The sequence below is a fragment of the Oreochromis niloticus genome, linkage group LG23, assembly GCF_001858045.2.
Source record: "Oreochromis niloticus isolate F11D_XX linkage group LG23, O_niloticus_UMD_NMBU, whole genome shotgun sequence".
Classification (NCBI taxonomy): Eukaryota; Metazoa; Chordata; class Actinopteri; order Cichliformes; family Cichlidae; genus Oreochromis; species Oreochromis niloticus.
Window position 1 is genome coordinate 40,357,526 of NC_031986.2, and position 18,366 is coordinate 40,375,891.

The 18,366-nt window shown below is 38.2% G+C and overlaps 2 protein-coding genes across 3 annotated transcripts; one reads left to right on the forward strand and one right to left on the reverse strand.

The window, feature by feature from the left end:
* Positions 1 to 1,553: 1,553 nt before the first annotated feature.
* Positions 1,554 to 7,042, reverse strand: LOC100693853 (mitochondrial coenzyme A transporter SLC25A42). Of its 2 annotated transcripts, XM_003439683.4 has the most exons (8): positions 6,697 to 7,042; positions 6,148 to 6,302; positions 4,905 to 5,016; positions 4,594 to 4,619; positions 3,915 to 4,081; positions 3,494 to 3,610; positions 3,167 to 3,318; positions 1,554 to 3,051 (listed from the first exon to the last, which is right to left on the reverse strand). In XM_003439683.4, exons 2-8 carry the CDS (start codon positions 6,232 to 6,234, stop codon positions 2,726 to 2,728), a joined length of 987 nt encoding a protein of 328 aa, XP_003439731.1. In that variant the 5' UTR covers positions 6,235 to 6,302; positions 6,697 to 7,042; the 3' UTR covers positions 1,554 to 2,725. The 2 variants fall into 2 exon arrangements, with proteins under 2 accessions (XP_003439731.1, XP_025758454.1); XM_025902669.1 differs by lacking the exon at positions 6,697 to 7,042 and having other exon boundaries at positions 6,148 to 6,621.
* A 778-nt stretch (positions 7,043 to 7,820) lies between these two features.
* Positions 7,821 to 17,968, forward strand: LOC100694478 (MAU2 chromatid cohesion factor homolog). The gene is made up of 18 exons (XM_013267162.3): positions 7,821 to 8,095; positions 8,411 to 8,494; positions 8,667 to 8,762; positions 9,043 to 9,137; positions 9,602 to 9,629; positions 9,847 to 10,002; positions 10,569 to 10,715; positions 11,560 to 11,650; positions 11,760 to 11,863; positions 12,406 to 12,483; positions 12,711 to 12,776; positions 13,344 to 13,427; positions 13,793 to 13,842; positions 13,945 to 14,022; positions 14,111 to 14,222; positions 14,927 to 15,017; positions 15,174 to 15,301; positions 16,692 to 17,968. The coding sequence occupies exons 1-18, from the start codon at positions 7,862 to 7,864 to the stop codon at positions 16,764 to 16,766; spliced, it is 1,797 nt and encodes a 598-aa protein (XP_013122616.1). The 5' UTR covers positions 7,821 to 7,861; the 3' UTR covers positions 16,767 to 17,968.
* The last annotated feature ends 398 nt before the right edge of the window (positions 17,969 to 18,366 follow it).

An 18,366-nucleotide genomic window follows, 5' to 3' on the forward strand; every position in this document is an offset into this window, starting at 1 on the left:
AAACAGTTTAGAATGACAACTAAAATGTAAAAGTGTCTTAAATATTAAAAATATAAATAGTATTGCAAAGTAATATTCTATCTCAAATCAGTTCCTTTTTTTACAAAAGATTTAGATGAATGTATTTAAGATGTCACATAAATTATGTTTTGTAATTTTTATTTATTTTTGTTTGTTTACTTACAACTGCTTTTTGTTTCTGGCTATTTTTCATTTGCTGAGTGATTTTACATTTTTCGTTGTTTTGTTTTTTTTGTTTTGTAATAAAGTTTATTAAAATAATACAAATGTTTTTAAAAAGAAATAAAATTCTCAAAGATTAAATATAAAGAAAAGTTATACTGGGATCATATATTGGGAAAAAATACATCACATCAAACAGTGTTTAAGCATGTAATTAACCTTGTTGGGATTTGTAATTTTAATTTCCTATATATTTTTTAACTAAATAGGTAACTTAGCTGCATGTATGTATTAAAGACAACTCATAAAATAACAGTGAAAAAGCTTCTAAATGAACAAAAGAACAGGTCAAGTTCAGGCCATGAGGTGATCAGAGCCTAAATATCCCCCATTACAGGCCAGGCTGTGCAGGGAAAGTAGCTGCTCAGTGCTGCCATCTACTGAAAGTAAAGGAAGACCAAGCAATACATATACTCACCCACCACTTTATTAGGTACACCTATTTACACGTCTCGGGTTCCACCACACCTGTTCGACTGGGGGAATTTCCCCACGCAGCCGTCTATCGGGGTCACAGAAAATGGTCACAAAAAAAGAAAATATCCAGCAGCAGTTCTACAGGCAAAAAATGCTTTGTTGATGTCAGAGGTCAGAGAAGGAAGACAGCAGTGCCTCAAATAACAATTCACTACAACCAAGTACGCAGAAGAGCATCTCCCTGGGCTGAGTGCCACGCCTGTCAACTATGAATTTTTTCAAATTTGAAAAGCAGATGACTGGAAATACGATGCCTGGTCTGGTGTGAGTTCTGTTACTATTTTGGTATGATCAGGTTTTTGACATAAACAGCATGAAAGCATGGCTCTATCGAGTCAAAGGTTCAAGGTCACTTAGTACCAGCTTCATATAGTTTAACTGCCGCAGCCTACCCGACCACAGGTGCAGCTCACGTCCATCCCTCTACAAGTACAGTCTACCCATCTTCTGATGTTGGCTTCAGCAAGAAAATGTACCACGTCACAAAGAACAAATCATCTCAAATGACAATGAGTTCTCTGTATTCAAATCACATCCACAGTCACCATTTCTCAATCTGATAAAGCGCCTTTAGGGTGTGGTGGAACCAAAAATTTGTATAATGGATGTGCAGCGGACAAATCTGCAGCAACTTATGAATATGGACCAAAATCTGTGAGGAATGCTTCCAGCACCTTTTTGAACCTGCACCATAATTAAAGCAGTTCTGAAGGCAGAGAGAGTCCAGTAAGGTGTACCTGAAATGTCCAATAAGTGTTTTTAAGTGTATTTAAACTGTGACAAGTGACACAACAGACCAGTCTTTGAGGAACCCAATGTAAACAAAACACTTATGACAATCAAAAAGCATTTTATTGTACAACCATTAGTGAAGGCTTTTCTTCAGCCTAAAAAACTGATTGAACATCAGTGATTTAAATCTGTTCTTGAATGCTGATGACAGCACCATTAGCGTTGCTTGTTACATGGCCCCCTCAAGTGGACAAAAGGATTCATTGCTTAGTGGTGTGGATGGGCCCTTTAATGGAAAGACAATCTTTAAAAAAACAAAACAAAAGAACTAAATTTACATGACTGGATATGATCCATCTTTGAAATATCCATTTGCTGTTTTATTTATTTTTATTTAAAACAAATGAAGACCAGGTTAAGTGTGTTAAGTTTAGATTCTGAGTAAACAATGCTTTACAAGCAAGTACAAGCAATGTGACAACAGTAGAGTAAAAAAGCAGAAATGTCAAGAACATGCAAATAACCCAAAAATCTGTCTTTTGTTTAGGTTTAAGGTTTGATTAACGGCCACTTACTAGACATAAGTACTATAAATTCACTGCACCTCAGTGCTGCATGGAAAGTGAAACTGCGCAGTCCTGCTGACATGATCACCCTCTTTCACTCCATCAGTCCACATTGGCACAGTTACACAATTTCATAAGTAAGACAAAGAACACTGGGTACTCACCCTTTCATTACAAACAATACCTTACCCAATCAGGCTATTTAATATTAACAAAATGAAAGCGCTTATTTAAAATCTAAATTTGTCTCCTAATTTAAAGGTTTCAAACTCATTGAGTTCTCTGTATTGACAATGGGTCAAACTGAAAGAACATTGCATGTTTAATAAAGTGCAAATATTTTCTCCATACTGATGCAATCAAAAACACACCTGGCTGTTCACTGCTTTAACCTTCACAAAGATATTATGATTTCACAACACAGCTAAGATTGTGTGAACAATTTCAAAGCACTTTTTTGTCTCTTCACTTTCTTTGAAAGTGAATATTTTCTGTGCATTTTTCAAAGTCTAAGATAAAGCCTATCTTTGTGAACAGCAGATCTCCTGTCCACTCTTCTGACATCCTGTCTTAAGGGAACAGGGGTGTGCAACACAATAGTCCTGCAGAGGCCAGAGACATATTATTGCCATCACACAGACCTGACAACCTCTCTTATGCCAGTCTCATCTGTGCTATATGTTACGCCTATGTTGTTCCCACATAATTCAGTGGATAAAGTTGCCCATCTGGTGCAATTTGAGCAGAAGGTTGTGCGTAATGTCGAATGTGGTGAAACTTATCCCCACTGCAACGGGCCCTTTCACCCAGTTCATGCTCAGGCCTTTGTACAGTCCACGTATAACTCCCTCGTGAGTCACGATCTCACGCATTGTTCCCAGAATCGTGCTGTAGGATGAACCGGTAACTCCGGCTGTCTGCATGCGCCGACGTACCACATCCAGGGGGTACGAAGCCGACTGTCCGATCAAGCCTGCACAGGCACCGAAGGCCAAGCGCTCATAAGGATAAGGCTGGGATCGCTTTGTCTTTTCTGAATTGAGAAAAACAACAACAGAAAAATGCATGAAAGAATGGATAAGTGAAAAACAGATATATATGTTTTCCATTTTACTGATTTGAAACAAAAAAGCCTTAATGGTCAGTACCTGAATGTAATTTTTTGAGGGTCTCGTAGGTAAAGAAAGTAATTCCTGCATATGGGATAACACCTAAAATAGTGGGGGTGAAGCCTCGGTAAAGTGTCCTGACACCCTCCTCCTGGGAGATCCGCACAAAGACGTGCATGATGTTACTGTACCTGTTGAAGGAACACATGGCAGGCAAGACATCATTTACCAAACTGACACAAACCTGTTTGTGTTGTGCGATACTGTAACATTCAGCAAACAATATGAAGTGTGCTTCATTCATTCCACTGGGAAAGACACAGAGAGGTATACTTTTGCATGTTACCACAATTGTTAGGTACTTACATTTCTCTGGCAGTGACTGCCATCCTGGCTCGTACCATGTCCAGTGGATAGGTAAGCATAGCAGCGGTTGTACCAGCCAGAGACCCAGCCAGGAAACGTGGAAAAGGAGGCAGAGCTCTGAAACAACCAGGATAATAATATATAGACAGAATGAGCAAAGTAAAATAAAAGAAACACACTAATAATGCTAGAGGCTCTCTGATGCTGTATTTCAGCATCAGAAATTTTGACCTGACGATGGGTCGGACTTGACAACACTCCATTAAGAGTTTCAAGATAGATTGCCAGTAATAAGAACCCAATAACAAACAAAGTGAGTGATTTATACTGACATCTCTAGAATCCTCCTGCTAGCACAGCTAAAAACTAGACAGGCTTTTAAACTGTAAATATAGTGTATGGATATAAATTGCTTACTCACTTGCCCTGGAAGCCGTAGCAGCTCCCCAGCAGTGTCTTGTACTGTTCATGTGAGCAGAACTGGATGGCAGCATAGGGCATGACCCTCACCATGGTCGCAGAGTTTCCCCTCCACAGACTGAACAGCCCACCCTCCATGTATGTAGAGTAAATGACCCTGAAAGCCTCCTAGGTTAGGAACAAGGGTACAGACCGGTCATATTTTCCGCACCTAATCATCTTATCACGATCAGGATAATGACATTATATAGTCAAGTTAACTAACCTTGTGCAAACTTGTGCATAAGAACATATACAATATTAGCGCTGCACCAGTCTTCTAGCTAATGGTAGCATTCTTTATTATTGATGTATTTACTGCTTATAAATCAGAAAATGAACTGTTTAATTTATAAAATACATTTGAGAAGACGATACTACTTTGTGCCTGAATGTACCAGAGACTAAGGAGATGTTTTAACAATATCTACTTTGCATGTTTTTGTGCTACCTAAATCAAAAATACTCAGCTGCTAATGTTTTAAAATGAAGAAAAGAAGGCCACTACTCTTATGCAAAAATCCACAACACTCCTTTGTTTGTTATTTGTATTTTCTTATCACAACATTCATGAATTAACCTGCGTAAATCTGCAACTTATCAGTTCCTGACTCACTGATAGGACAGACGCCTGAACTCACCTTAGCTGAGAATCTCTTTGAGGACACTGTGAATAAACAACAGAGACGCAATGAACCTCAAGGTTAAAAAAAAACAAAAAACACACACACACACACACAAAAAAACACACACTCTCCCACATAAGCTAAACATCTACTAAGAGGATTAGTAATTAGTCAGGAACACTTAGCAAGAAAACTCTGGTACAAACAGAAAAACAGTGGCTGCATTTATGGTGACACCTAACAAAACAGAGGTTAAGTCGCTAACATGCCAGCCTATATTCTTTCCATATTTGCAAGTAAACTTTATTTTGGAGTGTCACACTTACCTTGGAAAATTATTTTGGTGCGATCCAGAGGTGCAATAACTGTTTTGGCGACAGCTCCGGCAAATGCACCACATAACAGGGATTCCAGAGCGGACCAGCTAGGCCTCATATCCTGTTTGAAAACATTTTGTTATTTAGTGCTGACGTTACCATAACTTCCCATTTCTTCAAAATATTACACTGGCTTTAATTGAGGACCAAAAAAAAGTCAGTTTAATTGTTTATCTGGGTTTATTAAGCTTTCTAATCCTCATGAACTGCATCAGAAACATCACATGTTTATTAGCACGTAGGCTCCCACGTTTATGCGACAGCAGAAATCCGCATTTTGGTTAGAGACACAAAAATTTCACAGTTATGAAAGAATCACAAAAGGTAACAATTCACAAGACCAGGAGCTGTTTGTGTGTGCAAGACCCTGAAGTGAGTGGGACAGTTGAACCCAATAAACACTCCCAACTGATAAGAGGAGCATTTGAACTGAAGAACAAAGATGCTGCATTATTACTATGATGATTGCAGATTTAACTGCTGTAATTTAACTTTAGCCAATAAAATAAAAATCTTTTTTTCAGGTTCAGAATTTTATAAACTGACTTTGTACTGGTATGAGGAAATGAGGAAACAAAAACTTTAGGGCATTAAAAATCCACTATTACAGCAATCCTAACCATATGAAACTATTATTCTGGTTACTCAATATTATCCACTCCATTGCTTTGTAAACAAAGAGCAGCTTTGGATTATGTGGCACCTCACTGCTATTTAAAGCACGTAGCAGAAGACACTTGTCCTTCAGATGGTGTTATAAGGAAGACTGTAGTAGATTTCACAATAACAACAGCACTTCCGTATAACTGAGCTGGATTTGAGAGAGTTGCATGGCCGGTTTTGTTTCAGGTTTTATCATAATCATAAATGAATCTTTTATTTATTTATTTATTTTCACAGCTGGTGCCTTTTAAAAAAATGCTGCTGTAATGCTCATCACCTGATGTGACTGACAAATAGATGACAGACAGGATGTGCTGATCACAGAGTGCAAAAAACATTAGTTTGTATGCAGTTTTGAACGTATTTATATACAGTCATTAGGCTAGATACGGACTCATTTTTGATTCTTCTTCTGTAAACAAGATGACTCAAACTTTAAATGCCAACCACACCTTGGCATGCTGAAACATGCCTGTAACATCAATCGCCTGTGTTCAAGTTTAAGGTATGAAGAGAGACAAATCCTCACCTTTGCTTGGCTGGCTGGCGGCAGAGTCAACACAGTGGCCTGAGCCACTGGCAGCCTGTGCTGACGGTCCTGCAAACGATGGGCCATGTCTCCCCTTTAAGGGTTACCAAAGCTGCCAAACACCAGACTGCTCATTCAATAAAGAAAACAAAACACTGCAGACAAAGAGAAATATAGAGAAATATGTCAAGGATATTACAGTTGAGTTCAACACTACACAGCCCCTTGTGTCGCAGTCCCTCTCTATATGTACTTGACGCGAGTACGTGCTTGCACGCACGCCCATGTTCTGCACAAACAGTCTGGCTTGTAAACAGAGTATTGCATTACCGAAGATCGATCCATCGCTATTCTCCATCACTGATCCAAGTAATACTAATCATCACACTTAGTGATTATTCTCTAAAACTGACCCAACAACTTAATGACCGCACCTCGAATCAAATGCATAAACTGCGTCTTATCCATACAAACAGTGCATAAACAAGCTTGTGTAACCTCTGTGCAGTTAAATCTATTTGCACGACGACTGACTATCTCATTTGTTACCTTAGTCTGCGTTCAAAAAGGACTCCGTGTTTGGAAATCTTCGACGTGATAAATCAGTCCGACCTGGTCTCTGATGCACACATGTGTTGTGTTCTCGCACAAACTTGAACCTGGAACACGCTTCGAGGTCTTTCTGCACGTCTCCTCACGATGTTGACGTTTCTGGAGATGGCTATTTTTAAAAAAATACACAAGTGTCAAGCAGTGCAAAGGGTGTTAATCCTTTAGAAATGACGTCTGGGTGAAAACTGCACTCGGAGCTGCACCCTAGCTTCTACGCAAGAGATTATTTGGGCTTTCCAGCGTCTTAAAGAAAAATTGGGACGGCTTATAACATTATTTTGACTACAATACCCAAGAGCTAATATCGGTGTTGTAGTAAAGTCTCGCGAGATTGGCCACGACATTGGGTTGCCAGGTTTTGTCAACATTTTTGATAGTCGCTACATTTTTGTACATTGTGTACATTTTCTTTGTTGTGACGTTTAAATTCTGTTACAATCATTTTCTTCATCGCCTTAATGTCCCATTTAATTCAGGTTATTGGAAAAAAATGTTTACATTCTTTAAGGATATTTATTTACACTGCTCGGTTTATCTGACTAACAGGCTCAAACTTGTAAAAAAACTAACATAAAAGACAGGAAATAATCAAATGTGCTACTTGGAAATGGGCTCAAATACTTACAACAACTCCAAATTCATTGATTAATTAAATAATTTGTCTACTGATCAGTCGATCCCCCCAGGAAACAACTTACCCCCTAAATAACTTACTGCATGTCAACCTAGAAGATTTTTATTTTAATGTTCTGAGTGTGTTGTGAGTTCACATGGGAGCTTGGACTAGCTGTGTTTGATATGTAAAACCATACTTTGTCAGGCACAGGGAAAGAAAACTTAATATATTGAAGAAGAGTAATATATCATGAGTTACAGCCTGATATTGATATTTAAGCAACGGTGTCTTAAGTAAAATGCAATTAATAAAGTATTTCACTTCTAATAAACTCATCGTGATTTTAGTTAGTAGTCAAACATAATTTAAGGTTTACTAAACAGAGTAAACGCCAACAGGAGTAGTGAGCAGCTCTTTCTACATGGCCGAACCTGGCAACCCGCCAGTCTGGCCGTAACGCTGAAAAACTTGTTGTTGTCTGGGAAAATGGCGTCAAACGTAGAGGCCCCGGAGCGCTGGTACCTCGCCCTTTTAGGCTTTGCGGAGCATTTCCGAACCTCCAGTCCGCCCAAAATACGACTCTGTGTGCACTGTCTACAGGCCGTGTTTCAGTTTAAGCCCCCGCAGAGGATCGAGGCTAGAACACATCTTCAGCTTGGCTCGGTTCTCTACCACCACACCAAGAACAGCGAGCTGGCCCGCAACCACTTGGAGAAAGCGGTGAGGGACGTTTGATCTGGGAAAGAGCGGGGATGCTGTGGAGAAGGGGACGGGTGTAGGCCGCAGGGAGCGAAAACGGTGAACGGCGGAAGTCTTTAAATCGCTGTTTATTCGGGAAGGTTTGATTCATAAAGGGATGAAGAAATAACGTCAGTTCGTGTCTGATTTGATCAGCTGTTTGTTAGATAGCCGTCCGAGTCTTAGACTTTCGCTCTTTCTTTGCTGTTAGCTTAAAAGGCTACTATCAGCGTTTAATGTTGTCAGAAACGACAGCAAATGCGACGCCGCCAACATTTTCTGTCTTTTGCTTTGCAGTGGTATATATCTCAGCAAGTTCCTCAGTTTGAAGATGTCAAGTTTGAAGCTGCCAGCATTTTGTCAGAACTCTTTTGCCAACAGGTAAGCCATTCTAATTCAAGATAAGGTCATTATAATGTTTCGTTTTTTTTACTGCTTACCTTAGGACATTTTAATATCTGTATTTAAAAAAAAAAAAAAAAAAAAAAAGCAGATATGCCTTGTTGTCTTTGTTATTGACTTTTAACTATTGATCCTGCAAATCGATTTTCAGAATTTGGTGGACTCTGCAAAACCCCTGCTGCGCAAAGCCATCCAGATTTCACAACAAACACCATACTGGCACTGCAGATTGTTGTTCCAGCTGGCGGTATGTATTAAGTACAATGAGTGTGAATGTTTCCCTCGAGGGTATCGCTTCACTCATGCGAGATATTTTCATAAGCAGGTATAATAGTGTACTCTTAATATTAATAAACTTAATAAATCCAGTATGAAAGCTGTTTGATCTATATTGGTTAGATTTTATTGGAGTCTAGAGTTTGTGTCTATAATGAAATTTAAAAAAAAAACAAAAAAAACGTCCCAGTAGATAACTGTGTTCATTCATTGTTTTCATTTATTCATAGTTTTTTAATTGTGTCTCTTAGCAACTTCATACACTGGAGAAAGACTTGGTGTCAGCATGTGACCTTTTGGGAGTTGGAGCTGAGTATGCCCGAGTGGTGGGCTCTGAATATACCAGGTAAATAGATGGTTCTGTTTTCTGTTAATTGCATTTAAAGCTTTGAGCGGTTAGCTGGAGGTTTCTTATGTCTCTTAAAAAGTCATGAGGAAGTGGACTATGAAACTCTTGACAACACAGCTGACACTGTCCTACTTTGACACAGACGCTGGTGTGAAATAAAGGATATGTCATACATGTTTGTCAGATTTTTATATTTAAACTGTTTGTTTGTGTTCGGTTTATTTTGATTATGTAAACAATATACAGGGGTTCATTTAGCAAAGAAAAGGGAAAAAAAGTGCTGTACAAAATAATGCCAAATACATTTCATAATCGCTTAACCTGTTCTGATTCAGTTGCATATTTCCTCCGACATAGAAACAGATATTGTGTTAAGAGAAATAAAGTATTAGTGAAGTAAGGAAACAAAAATCAGATTGTCAGTCTTCTTAAAACTCACCTGACTTGTTCTTGCTTTTTAGGGCATTGTTTCTCCTTAGTAAAGGAATGGTGAGTCTTTTGTCATACTTCACTTTGTACGGCTATACAATTGTAATACACACTATATTAAATAGTGGATACAATAAGTTTGTTTTTTGTTGTTTTGTTTCAGGGTTTGTTTGTTTGTTTTTTAAACACAATGCTAATGGCATTACAGTGCAAGTTAAAATAAACAAAAAGCATTTTTGTGCAGTTTTGATTGTGTTAATATTCTCCAATCTTCTAGCTGCTGCTAATGGAGAGGAAGCTTGGGGAGGTGCATCCTCTTCTCACACTATGTGGAACTATAGTGGAAAACTGGCAGGGAAACCCAATCCAGAAGGAGTCTCTGAGGGTCTTCTTCCTTGTGCTACAGGTCACACACTACCTGGATGCTGGACAGGTACGAGGAAATTGCGTTAAGCAAAAGACTTGGAAAAGCAAGGCTTGCTACTCTGCAGTTATTCTGTTATCTGAATAAATGTGGAGGGAGCTATAACTTCAACTTCAGTGGTTATTAGGACATAAAAACTTTGTGTATCAAGTCATCTGTTACATTTGATTAAAAACTAGTTAATAAGGTTTAAAAGCTTGTTAAAGCCTTACTAAATGCTCAGTCCAGAATGCTGACATGATAAGTGTTTCTGGCTTATCCCACCAGAGCACTGGGATAAGATTCATTTAATGGTTATGGTGACAAGACTGAAACAAAACTCAACAAATGCCTACCCATTGCACAGACTGCATGCATGGGTCAGTGCAATTGACAGTCGCAGTATTTGCCATTTCAGAGTCCTGCAAGAGATTTCTGTTGCAGATTATTTGTAAGCCATGGCTTTCTCCTGTAACATCGGTAGGATTATGAAAGTTTCAAAGCATTCAAATATTGATTTTAGTGGCATAGGGAGAGGTATATCTGTGTGCTAAATGCTGCAAAGAGGTATGACAGATGTTAATGAACATATCCAGGTGAAGAGCGTGAAGCCGTGTTTGAAGCAGCTGCAGCAGTGTATCCAAACCATCTCCACACTCCACGATGATGAGATTCTGCCGAGCAACCCAGCTGACTTGTTCCACTGGCTGCCCAAGGAGCACATGTGTGTCCTCGTATATTTGGTAATGGCGTGTTTCTTTCCATAACTTGAAATTCGCTTAAAGTTGTAACCTCAGCATGACTTTTAGAGCTTGGTTTCTTACTTTAAAAGCTTTCAAACTTTTAATGTATATAGTCCGTTTTGGTCGTCCTGCAGTTTATGACCCTGTTTACACTTGGCTTTTAGTGCAAACAGGGTCATTCTGATGTGATTGCGTCTTGGGGAGTCGCATCTCAAATGGGTTTTATAAAAGTGTAAATTACCACAAATATGCATATTTTATATTCGCTTCATTTACTTAAACCATTTGCCACAGTGGACTGGAACACGTATAACCATATATATTTTGTAGTATAAACACTATTAAGTCTCCAAAAAGGGCGTAAGAGGAAAATCTGTGATAAATGTGTGATCTAATGATCCTTATTTGTCTTGTGCTGCACTTCTTTGAAAGTTGCAAAATTCTTTATTTTACAAATTTGATTACCAATAAATCTAGTCCTTTCAATGTTCTGTCTGCTTTTGGTCACATGGTGTGAGATCGTTAACAGTCCAAGGCAAACATCTGCTGTAAAATGTTTTTCAAGTACTGACGCAGATATTTCCAGCTAGTTTGCAGGTAGTCTGTAGCTTTAATTTGCAGTGAAAACGCAACTACATTTAAAAATGTAGATATCAAAAGCGTAGAGCTTGAAAGCTTCTGGGACTACAGTTTGGAGGGGGGCAACTATAGTGGGAGCCCCATGCAACACAATGCTTCTCACTGGGAGAGTCATGGTTGTGTAATAACCTTCTGGGAGGACCCCCCCCACCCCCATATTAGCGCTTTGCAAGGGATTTGACTGCAGTGTTTTTTCTTTTTACAGGTGACAGTCATGCACTCCATGCAAGCAGGCTATCTGGAGAAAGCCCAGAAGTACACAGACAAAGCTCTTATGCAACTAGAGAAGCTAAAAAGTGAGTTAAAAATATTCACACTGTTTATAAAACAAACAAAAAACACACCTGTATACTGCTTTACATAACACACTTTTGTAAATTTGTCCTTGTGTTTTTTATGCTCCAGTGTTGGACTGCAGCCCAATCCTATCTACCTTTCAAGTCATTCTACTGGAACACATTATCATGTGCCGACTCGTCACAGGCCACAAGGCCACTGCATTACAAGAGGTATATTGTTTCTGTCTCTATGGCCAGTTCTTGAGTTTTGCTTTCTATTCAAAGCATGCTATTATGCTTCCTTCTGCCTTTTATCCCTGAACTCTTCTAGTGTATCTTTACAGAATTCACTGTTCAAAAGAATGTTTTTATTTTTTTATATCTTTTATTGGACCTTGGTGCAGCCCCTCTGTGCGTCCTCTATATGAAGCAAGCCATTTGAAAACCAACCTTATTTAAGGCTGCTTTTCTTCTGATTAATTTCCCTGGGAACTGAGGTTGTAGAGCAGCTTGACGACTGACTTTTTGTATAAACACTGACATCATTATTTCAAATTTTGGCCATGCTTAACATGTGCATGCATCATTTTGACAGTATATGTGGCAGAAAACAAGAAAAGTATAATAGATTGACGGAGCATATATTAAAGTCAAAAATTCCAGAGGCATGTCCAGTGCCTCTGGAATCGTATTTTTGTTGCAGATTATATTTAAAAATAATTTGCATACCTAAATGGTACTGTGAAAATGAAGTCTCTGTTCTGTCCCTCTAGATTTCACAGGTGTGTCAGCTGTGCCAACAGTCCCCCAGGTTATTCACCAACCATGCTGCTCAGCTTCACACACTATTGGTGAGCATTTTCAGCCAAAGCCCTTTTTAAATTGTCTAAACTCTGTGCTTGATGAACGTAATCAGTGTTACCAATACCATACAAGACAAAAGTTACAGAACACAGCTTCATATTTAAGGAACTCTAAAAATGACTTGCAAAAAAAAAAAAAAGCGTTAGTCTTATTCCTGTTTTGTTTTCAATAATCAGTCTAAAAGATGTCTTCTTCTGTCCTTCCCATATCACAGGGTCTGTACTGTATCTCAGTAAACTGTATGGATAATGCAGAAGCACAGTTTACTACAGCCTTGCGGGTGAGTATGTGACAATTTGTATGTTTTGGGTGAGGGGGGCACTCTTTCCTCAGTTACTGTAACAGTTCTCGTATCTTCTTGTCTTATAAGAAGCATTTAGACTTAACATTTCTAGGGACTCCCTGTGGGTAGCTAGCTACAGGGCAGCTCCCATGAGAACTACATAGCTTACAGGTCTCTGTTATTTATTCTATTTTTTCCCCCTTATTGCACATCCACCACCGATAGGAATGCTAATGTGACTTATTATCCAGTGGGTAGTTGACATAGCAACAGCTACAATAACAACAACAAGACGGAGGCCCTGAACATAGCTGTGTGCTTGTTGTTTGTCATGGGTTTGGTTATAATTACAGAGTTGGAAAGCAGATGTGTGGTTGAAAGCACCCAGTTTTTGTGCTTTTAAGCTCTCACTTAACATTAATGTAAAAAATGTTAAAGTACCTGTTCCTTCAAAAAAAAATTTAGAATTGTGAAAAAGTTCCTCCATTTCAAACGCTTCAATGCTGTCTTGCAGCAACTTCTTTTCTCATCTAAAATCTGTCCACATTTCTTCTTCTGTTTCAGCTCACCACACACCAGGAACTGTGGACATACATTGTAACCAACTTGGCCAGCGTCTACATAAGGGAAGGCAACCGACACCAGGAGGTCCGTTCATAATAATGAGTTACCGCTTTTAAGTACATTAGTGAAATGTAGTGAGCTGTGGGTTAATTCAATGCCTGGCTGAATAAATACTTTTGTCCCGTCCTGGTAAACATGGTGTTGCCATTACATTCTCCGTCCACCAGGGAGCACTGATGAGTTAAATTTTCAAAGGAAAAATGTTCATTTAGCATAGTTAGAACTACATTTTATCCCAGTTCTACCACATCTAGGAGATTAAAGTCATCTCAAAAATAAACATTATGGCTTTGAGACAAAGGGGCATAAAAAGATTTGTTATTGAATTTGTAATGCTTAACATCACTTCTTTTCTTTTTTTTTTTCTTTTTTTTTTTTAATTTCCTCAGCTGTACAGCCTTCTTGAGAGAATAAACCCAGACCATAACTTTCCCGTAAGGTAAGAGCCATGTTTTATGTTTAACACAAGAAAATGCATGAAATGACAATACTAATTCAGACTCTGAAATATACACCCTTTGACTTTTCTCTTTTCATTCAGCTCCCACTGCCTCCGCGCTGCTGCCTTCTACATCAGGGGACTCTTGTCTTTCTTTCAGGGACGGTACAACGAGGCAAAGTATGGCACATTTTTTTCATTGTTTCAAGCATACACACCCCAAAACACACCCTGCGCTGTTGCATAATTTTATTTCTTTGTGTTGAAGACGGTTCCTAAGAGAAACCTTGAAGATGTCTAATGCTGAGGATCTGAACAGACTGACGGCATGCTCCCTTGTTCTGCTAGGCCACATCTTCTACGTACTGGGCAACCACAGAGTAAGACTAAATACTTGGCAAATGGGGCTAACGCTCACACTAATGGTAACCTGATAGATCTGAAGAATATGGTCACTAAAGTAGAACGTTTTATCTCATATTTTTAAATCAGAACAAAGTAAGAGAAAAATGGCTTACCTGTCTAATCTCACTCCCCTTTTGCTGTTTAATGTTGCAGCTGGAGCCTCATTCGTTGAACTGTTTATACATTTTGCCCATAAAAGGAACAGAATTCACAGTGATAAATTGTCCTGGTTTATGAAACTGCTCTCATAATCATTGTACTTAACCAAATTTGCATGGACCCGTGACAGCCCATAACATTAGTTTGGCTACTGAGGCATTTGCTGGTCGATACAGAAAAGCATAGTTCTGCTTGTTAGTTGAGTCTCAGGCAAAGCAAAACAACTAACAGAGAAAGACTGCAATATGCACATGAATATTTTAAAATGTGAAATAAATGATTCAGTAATTTCTGGCCATCTCTGCTAAACATGTTTAAAAGCTGACTCTTCCTCAGCTGATGGCTGTAGCTACAACCGTTTTAGCATTTGGTTTCTTTGTCATTTGTGAGCAGAAATTAAGTCATTGTGTTGATTGAAGGGTCCTCATTACTCTTGTACAAATAAATGAACATTGTATTTTTAAACCTACGCTTTGCAGAAAATTTGCAGACATTTTCTAAATTTCTGTCTTCTCTGTAGGAAAGTAACAACATGGTTGTACCTGCAATGCAGCTGGCCAGCAAGATCCCAGACATGTCAGTTCAGCTCTGGTCTTCAGCACTGTTGAAAGGTAGAGAATGACCTTTTCCTGTTTCTCAGTAAAACATAATTTGTTATTTTAGAGCTGCACAGACAGTCTAATCCGTGTAGACTACTTGGCAAAACATTTTTGAGTTTATCACAGTTTACTGTGTTTAAAGGTTTTGACCATGTGCTGTGCTTGCAGATTTGAACAAGGCTCTTGGGAACACCATGGATGCCCATGAAGCCGCCCAGATGCACCAGAACTTTTCCCAGCAGCTGCTACAGGACCACATTGCTGCCTGCAGCCTTCCTGAGCATAACCTCATCAGTGTACGTTAAAGCAACTTAGTGTCCTAGGTTTATTGTTATCACACTGTTTTATTAATATTTTATCAATTTTTTTTTCTTGCAACAAAAAGAAAAGAAGCTTCAAATCAAAAAGGTTATGGCCTTAAGGGAAAATGACAAAGACCATGATAAAAATATTTGGTATTTACATCTGGTTACTTTGCTCAAGCTCAATATTTCTATTATTGTTCATCTGTTGGCCAGAAATAAAAAGAATGTGCACAATGCATCTGTATGCATCAGAACTTGGTCGTGATGTAACATGAGGGATGTGGTTAAGCTCAGTCTGCAGAAATATGGCGCGTAAACAGTATGTTTGACTGAACTAGTTGAAAAGGTAAATTGGCGAATCAGTGGATAAATGACGGATTACAGCTTTGAATTATTAGCTTGGTAGGCTTTGAATAGGAAAGGATCAAATGCAATAATATCCACCAGTGAGAAACTGATTTGTGGTCTCGGTAAAACCAGTGGAGAACTGGTCAAGTGTTAGTGCTGATAATTAATACGTTATTTCACTTGTTTGCTAGCAAATGGCTTAAAACGGATGAGGAGAAGCTCTTATTGATCACATGGCTGACATAAATCTACATGTTTTTGCAGTGTTGTGAGAGAGAGACAGACAGACAGTTGCCTGACACAATTTAAAGGTTCTTGTGTGGGAAATGCTACAAATAAGGCAACAAGCGGTGTTGAACTGTTAGGAAGCCAAAAATACCCATTACCATTTCCAAAATGGTATGCTCATGTTAGTTAACAATAGGCTTGTTGCTCGTTGTTTGAGTCGTGACACTAACTAACTTGGAAGTTCTCAAATGTTAAATAAGAACTTAAGAAGACACAAATTTTGCTATTTTCGTCAAGCCGAGTCTCTCACTGATCGCTGACCACTGCTTTGGTTAAAATTCAAACATTTTCACCTGAGTTTGAGTCTTGATGTGTTGCAAAACGTAAAATCACGCATTAGCTTCATTCCTTTTCAATAAATGTTACATTTAATTTTGAAGAAAAATAATCTTTCATTGGTGATTTGCTGAAGAGCGGTGTTATTCAGCCAGGAAAAACCCAGTATGTTTATTGGATCTTTCAGTAAACATGATAGATGGATTTTTGAGTTCTAGACAAATACAGGAAAAAGAAAAAAGAAAAGTCTTTGAGACGATGTAATTCTTGTCCCATTATTATACACTAAAATATTACCACTTGTACATTAACACTTAATTTTACTCAGCAGATTTCATTGGTGACTTTCAAGAGATCTGTTTTAAAAATGTTTAAACAGTGACCTTGAATATGACGCATAATGGCCTTTTCGAGGCTAGGCGCTTTGGTGTATGGCTGCATTAACGGTTTACTTCTGTCTCTCTTTCAGTGGACTGATGGCCCCCCTCCTGTCCAGATCCAAGCCCAAAACGGTCCAACAACCAGCCTTGCAAGCCTGTTATAAGGAACCTCCTGTCTAACATGTGACTGTTGATGCTAAATTATCACAAGCAACAAATTGATCCCTTCCAACCCGCTATCCAGACCACTGTAGCTTAAAAGGAATTTAACAGATGACAGTTTGGGCCTTCACTTTATCAGCTTCTGGAGATTTCTTCCTGATTGACTGCTATTATATTTTTTAATATTGTAGAAAAATTACAACTGCAGTTGTAAAGGTATTTCACGCTCTCTGTTGATTTAAAGGAGTGAAGGACACATGGTAAAAGGCTTCTTTGCTTTTCACTACGTTTGCCAGGACTCTTTTCCATTTGCTGGAAAACCAAGAGGAGAGATGTGGGCAGTAAAGAAATGTAGAAGAAATTAATTTATTCATCTTGCTATTTTTGTAACTGTTGGTAAATATTTTACATCTTGCCTTTTTTGTATGAATACTGTTTTTTTTGTTTTTGTTTTTTTCTTGCATGAAAGTTACTGATGCAGATTCCCTGTATGATAGTTTTTGACCTGCTAACAATAAACTCTTGGTAGATAACTTTTTTGCACAAAATCCACAGTAGGAAAAAATAGAAACCTTGTAATTTATTTTCACAGGATAATAATTTGAAAAAGTTTCCTTCTGAAAATTGACAGTATACATTGCTGCAGAATCCACTGTGCAGAAGATGCTTGGTCTGTTAACGAACAGTGTTTAAATACTTGTAGAATTTATGTGATTTGGTGGCCACGAGGTTTGCCACATGCAGTTTAAAAAAAAAAACACACACACATTAAGCAATGTATTTTTGGAAGTTGCATAATATATAAATTCCTGTAGATGTATTACTTTTTACAAATCATGTTTTAACTTTTGGAGCCTTCAGTAATCTTCAGATATCACAAAAAAAAAGAATTTATTTTATTTTGTTCTATTTTAATTTGTCTTGATAGTTCCACTAAGGGGTTTCTTTACAGTATGTTTGTATAGATTTGCCACTTGTTGAACCTTTTATTGTACAGTGACGTTTTATAAAGTCAATTTAGTAAAGTGTGATATGTATTATTTTAGCTAACCTGTGTAGGTAACTTGAGGCTTGGTATTTAAAGCACTCTGTAAGGACACAGTTTAAGCTTAAGTACTTGCTATGTTCTATCCAGTTCCTATGTTTTTAATTCTTACATTGTTTTCAATAATTTTCCAATAAAAATATGATTGAAATTTTGTAATTGACTGTTTTACCTCACTTTGTAGACATTATATTCATTGACTTATACTGCTACAAGTACTGGGTGTGCTAGAGTTAATTGTGTTGAATGGTAATGCATTGTTTGCATATTTTATATGCTTTTAGATAGTAGGAAGCAAAGCTAGGCCTTATGCCACATGCACCCAATCACCCATAATGTCAAAACCACTTCTCTAATTTTGTATAGTTCCCCCTGGTGCAGCTTTGATAGTTATGACACATTGGGTTGTGAGCATAATTTCTCTGGGGTGTCCTCTCGATGTTGACAGTGAATTCTCTGGGTCATCCTTGGTTTGGGCTCACCAGTTGGCTCCTCAGTCAACTACTCAATCCACACCTTGGGCTTGTTTTTGTCTTCCTTAAAATGTTCCTGAGTAC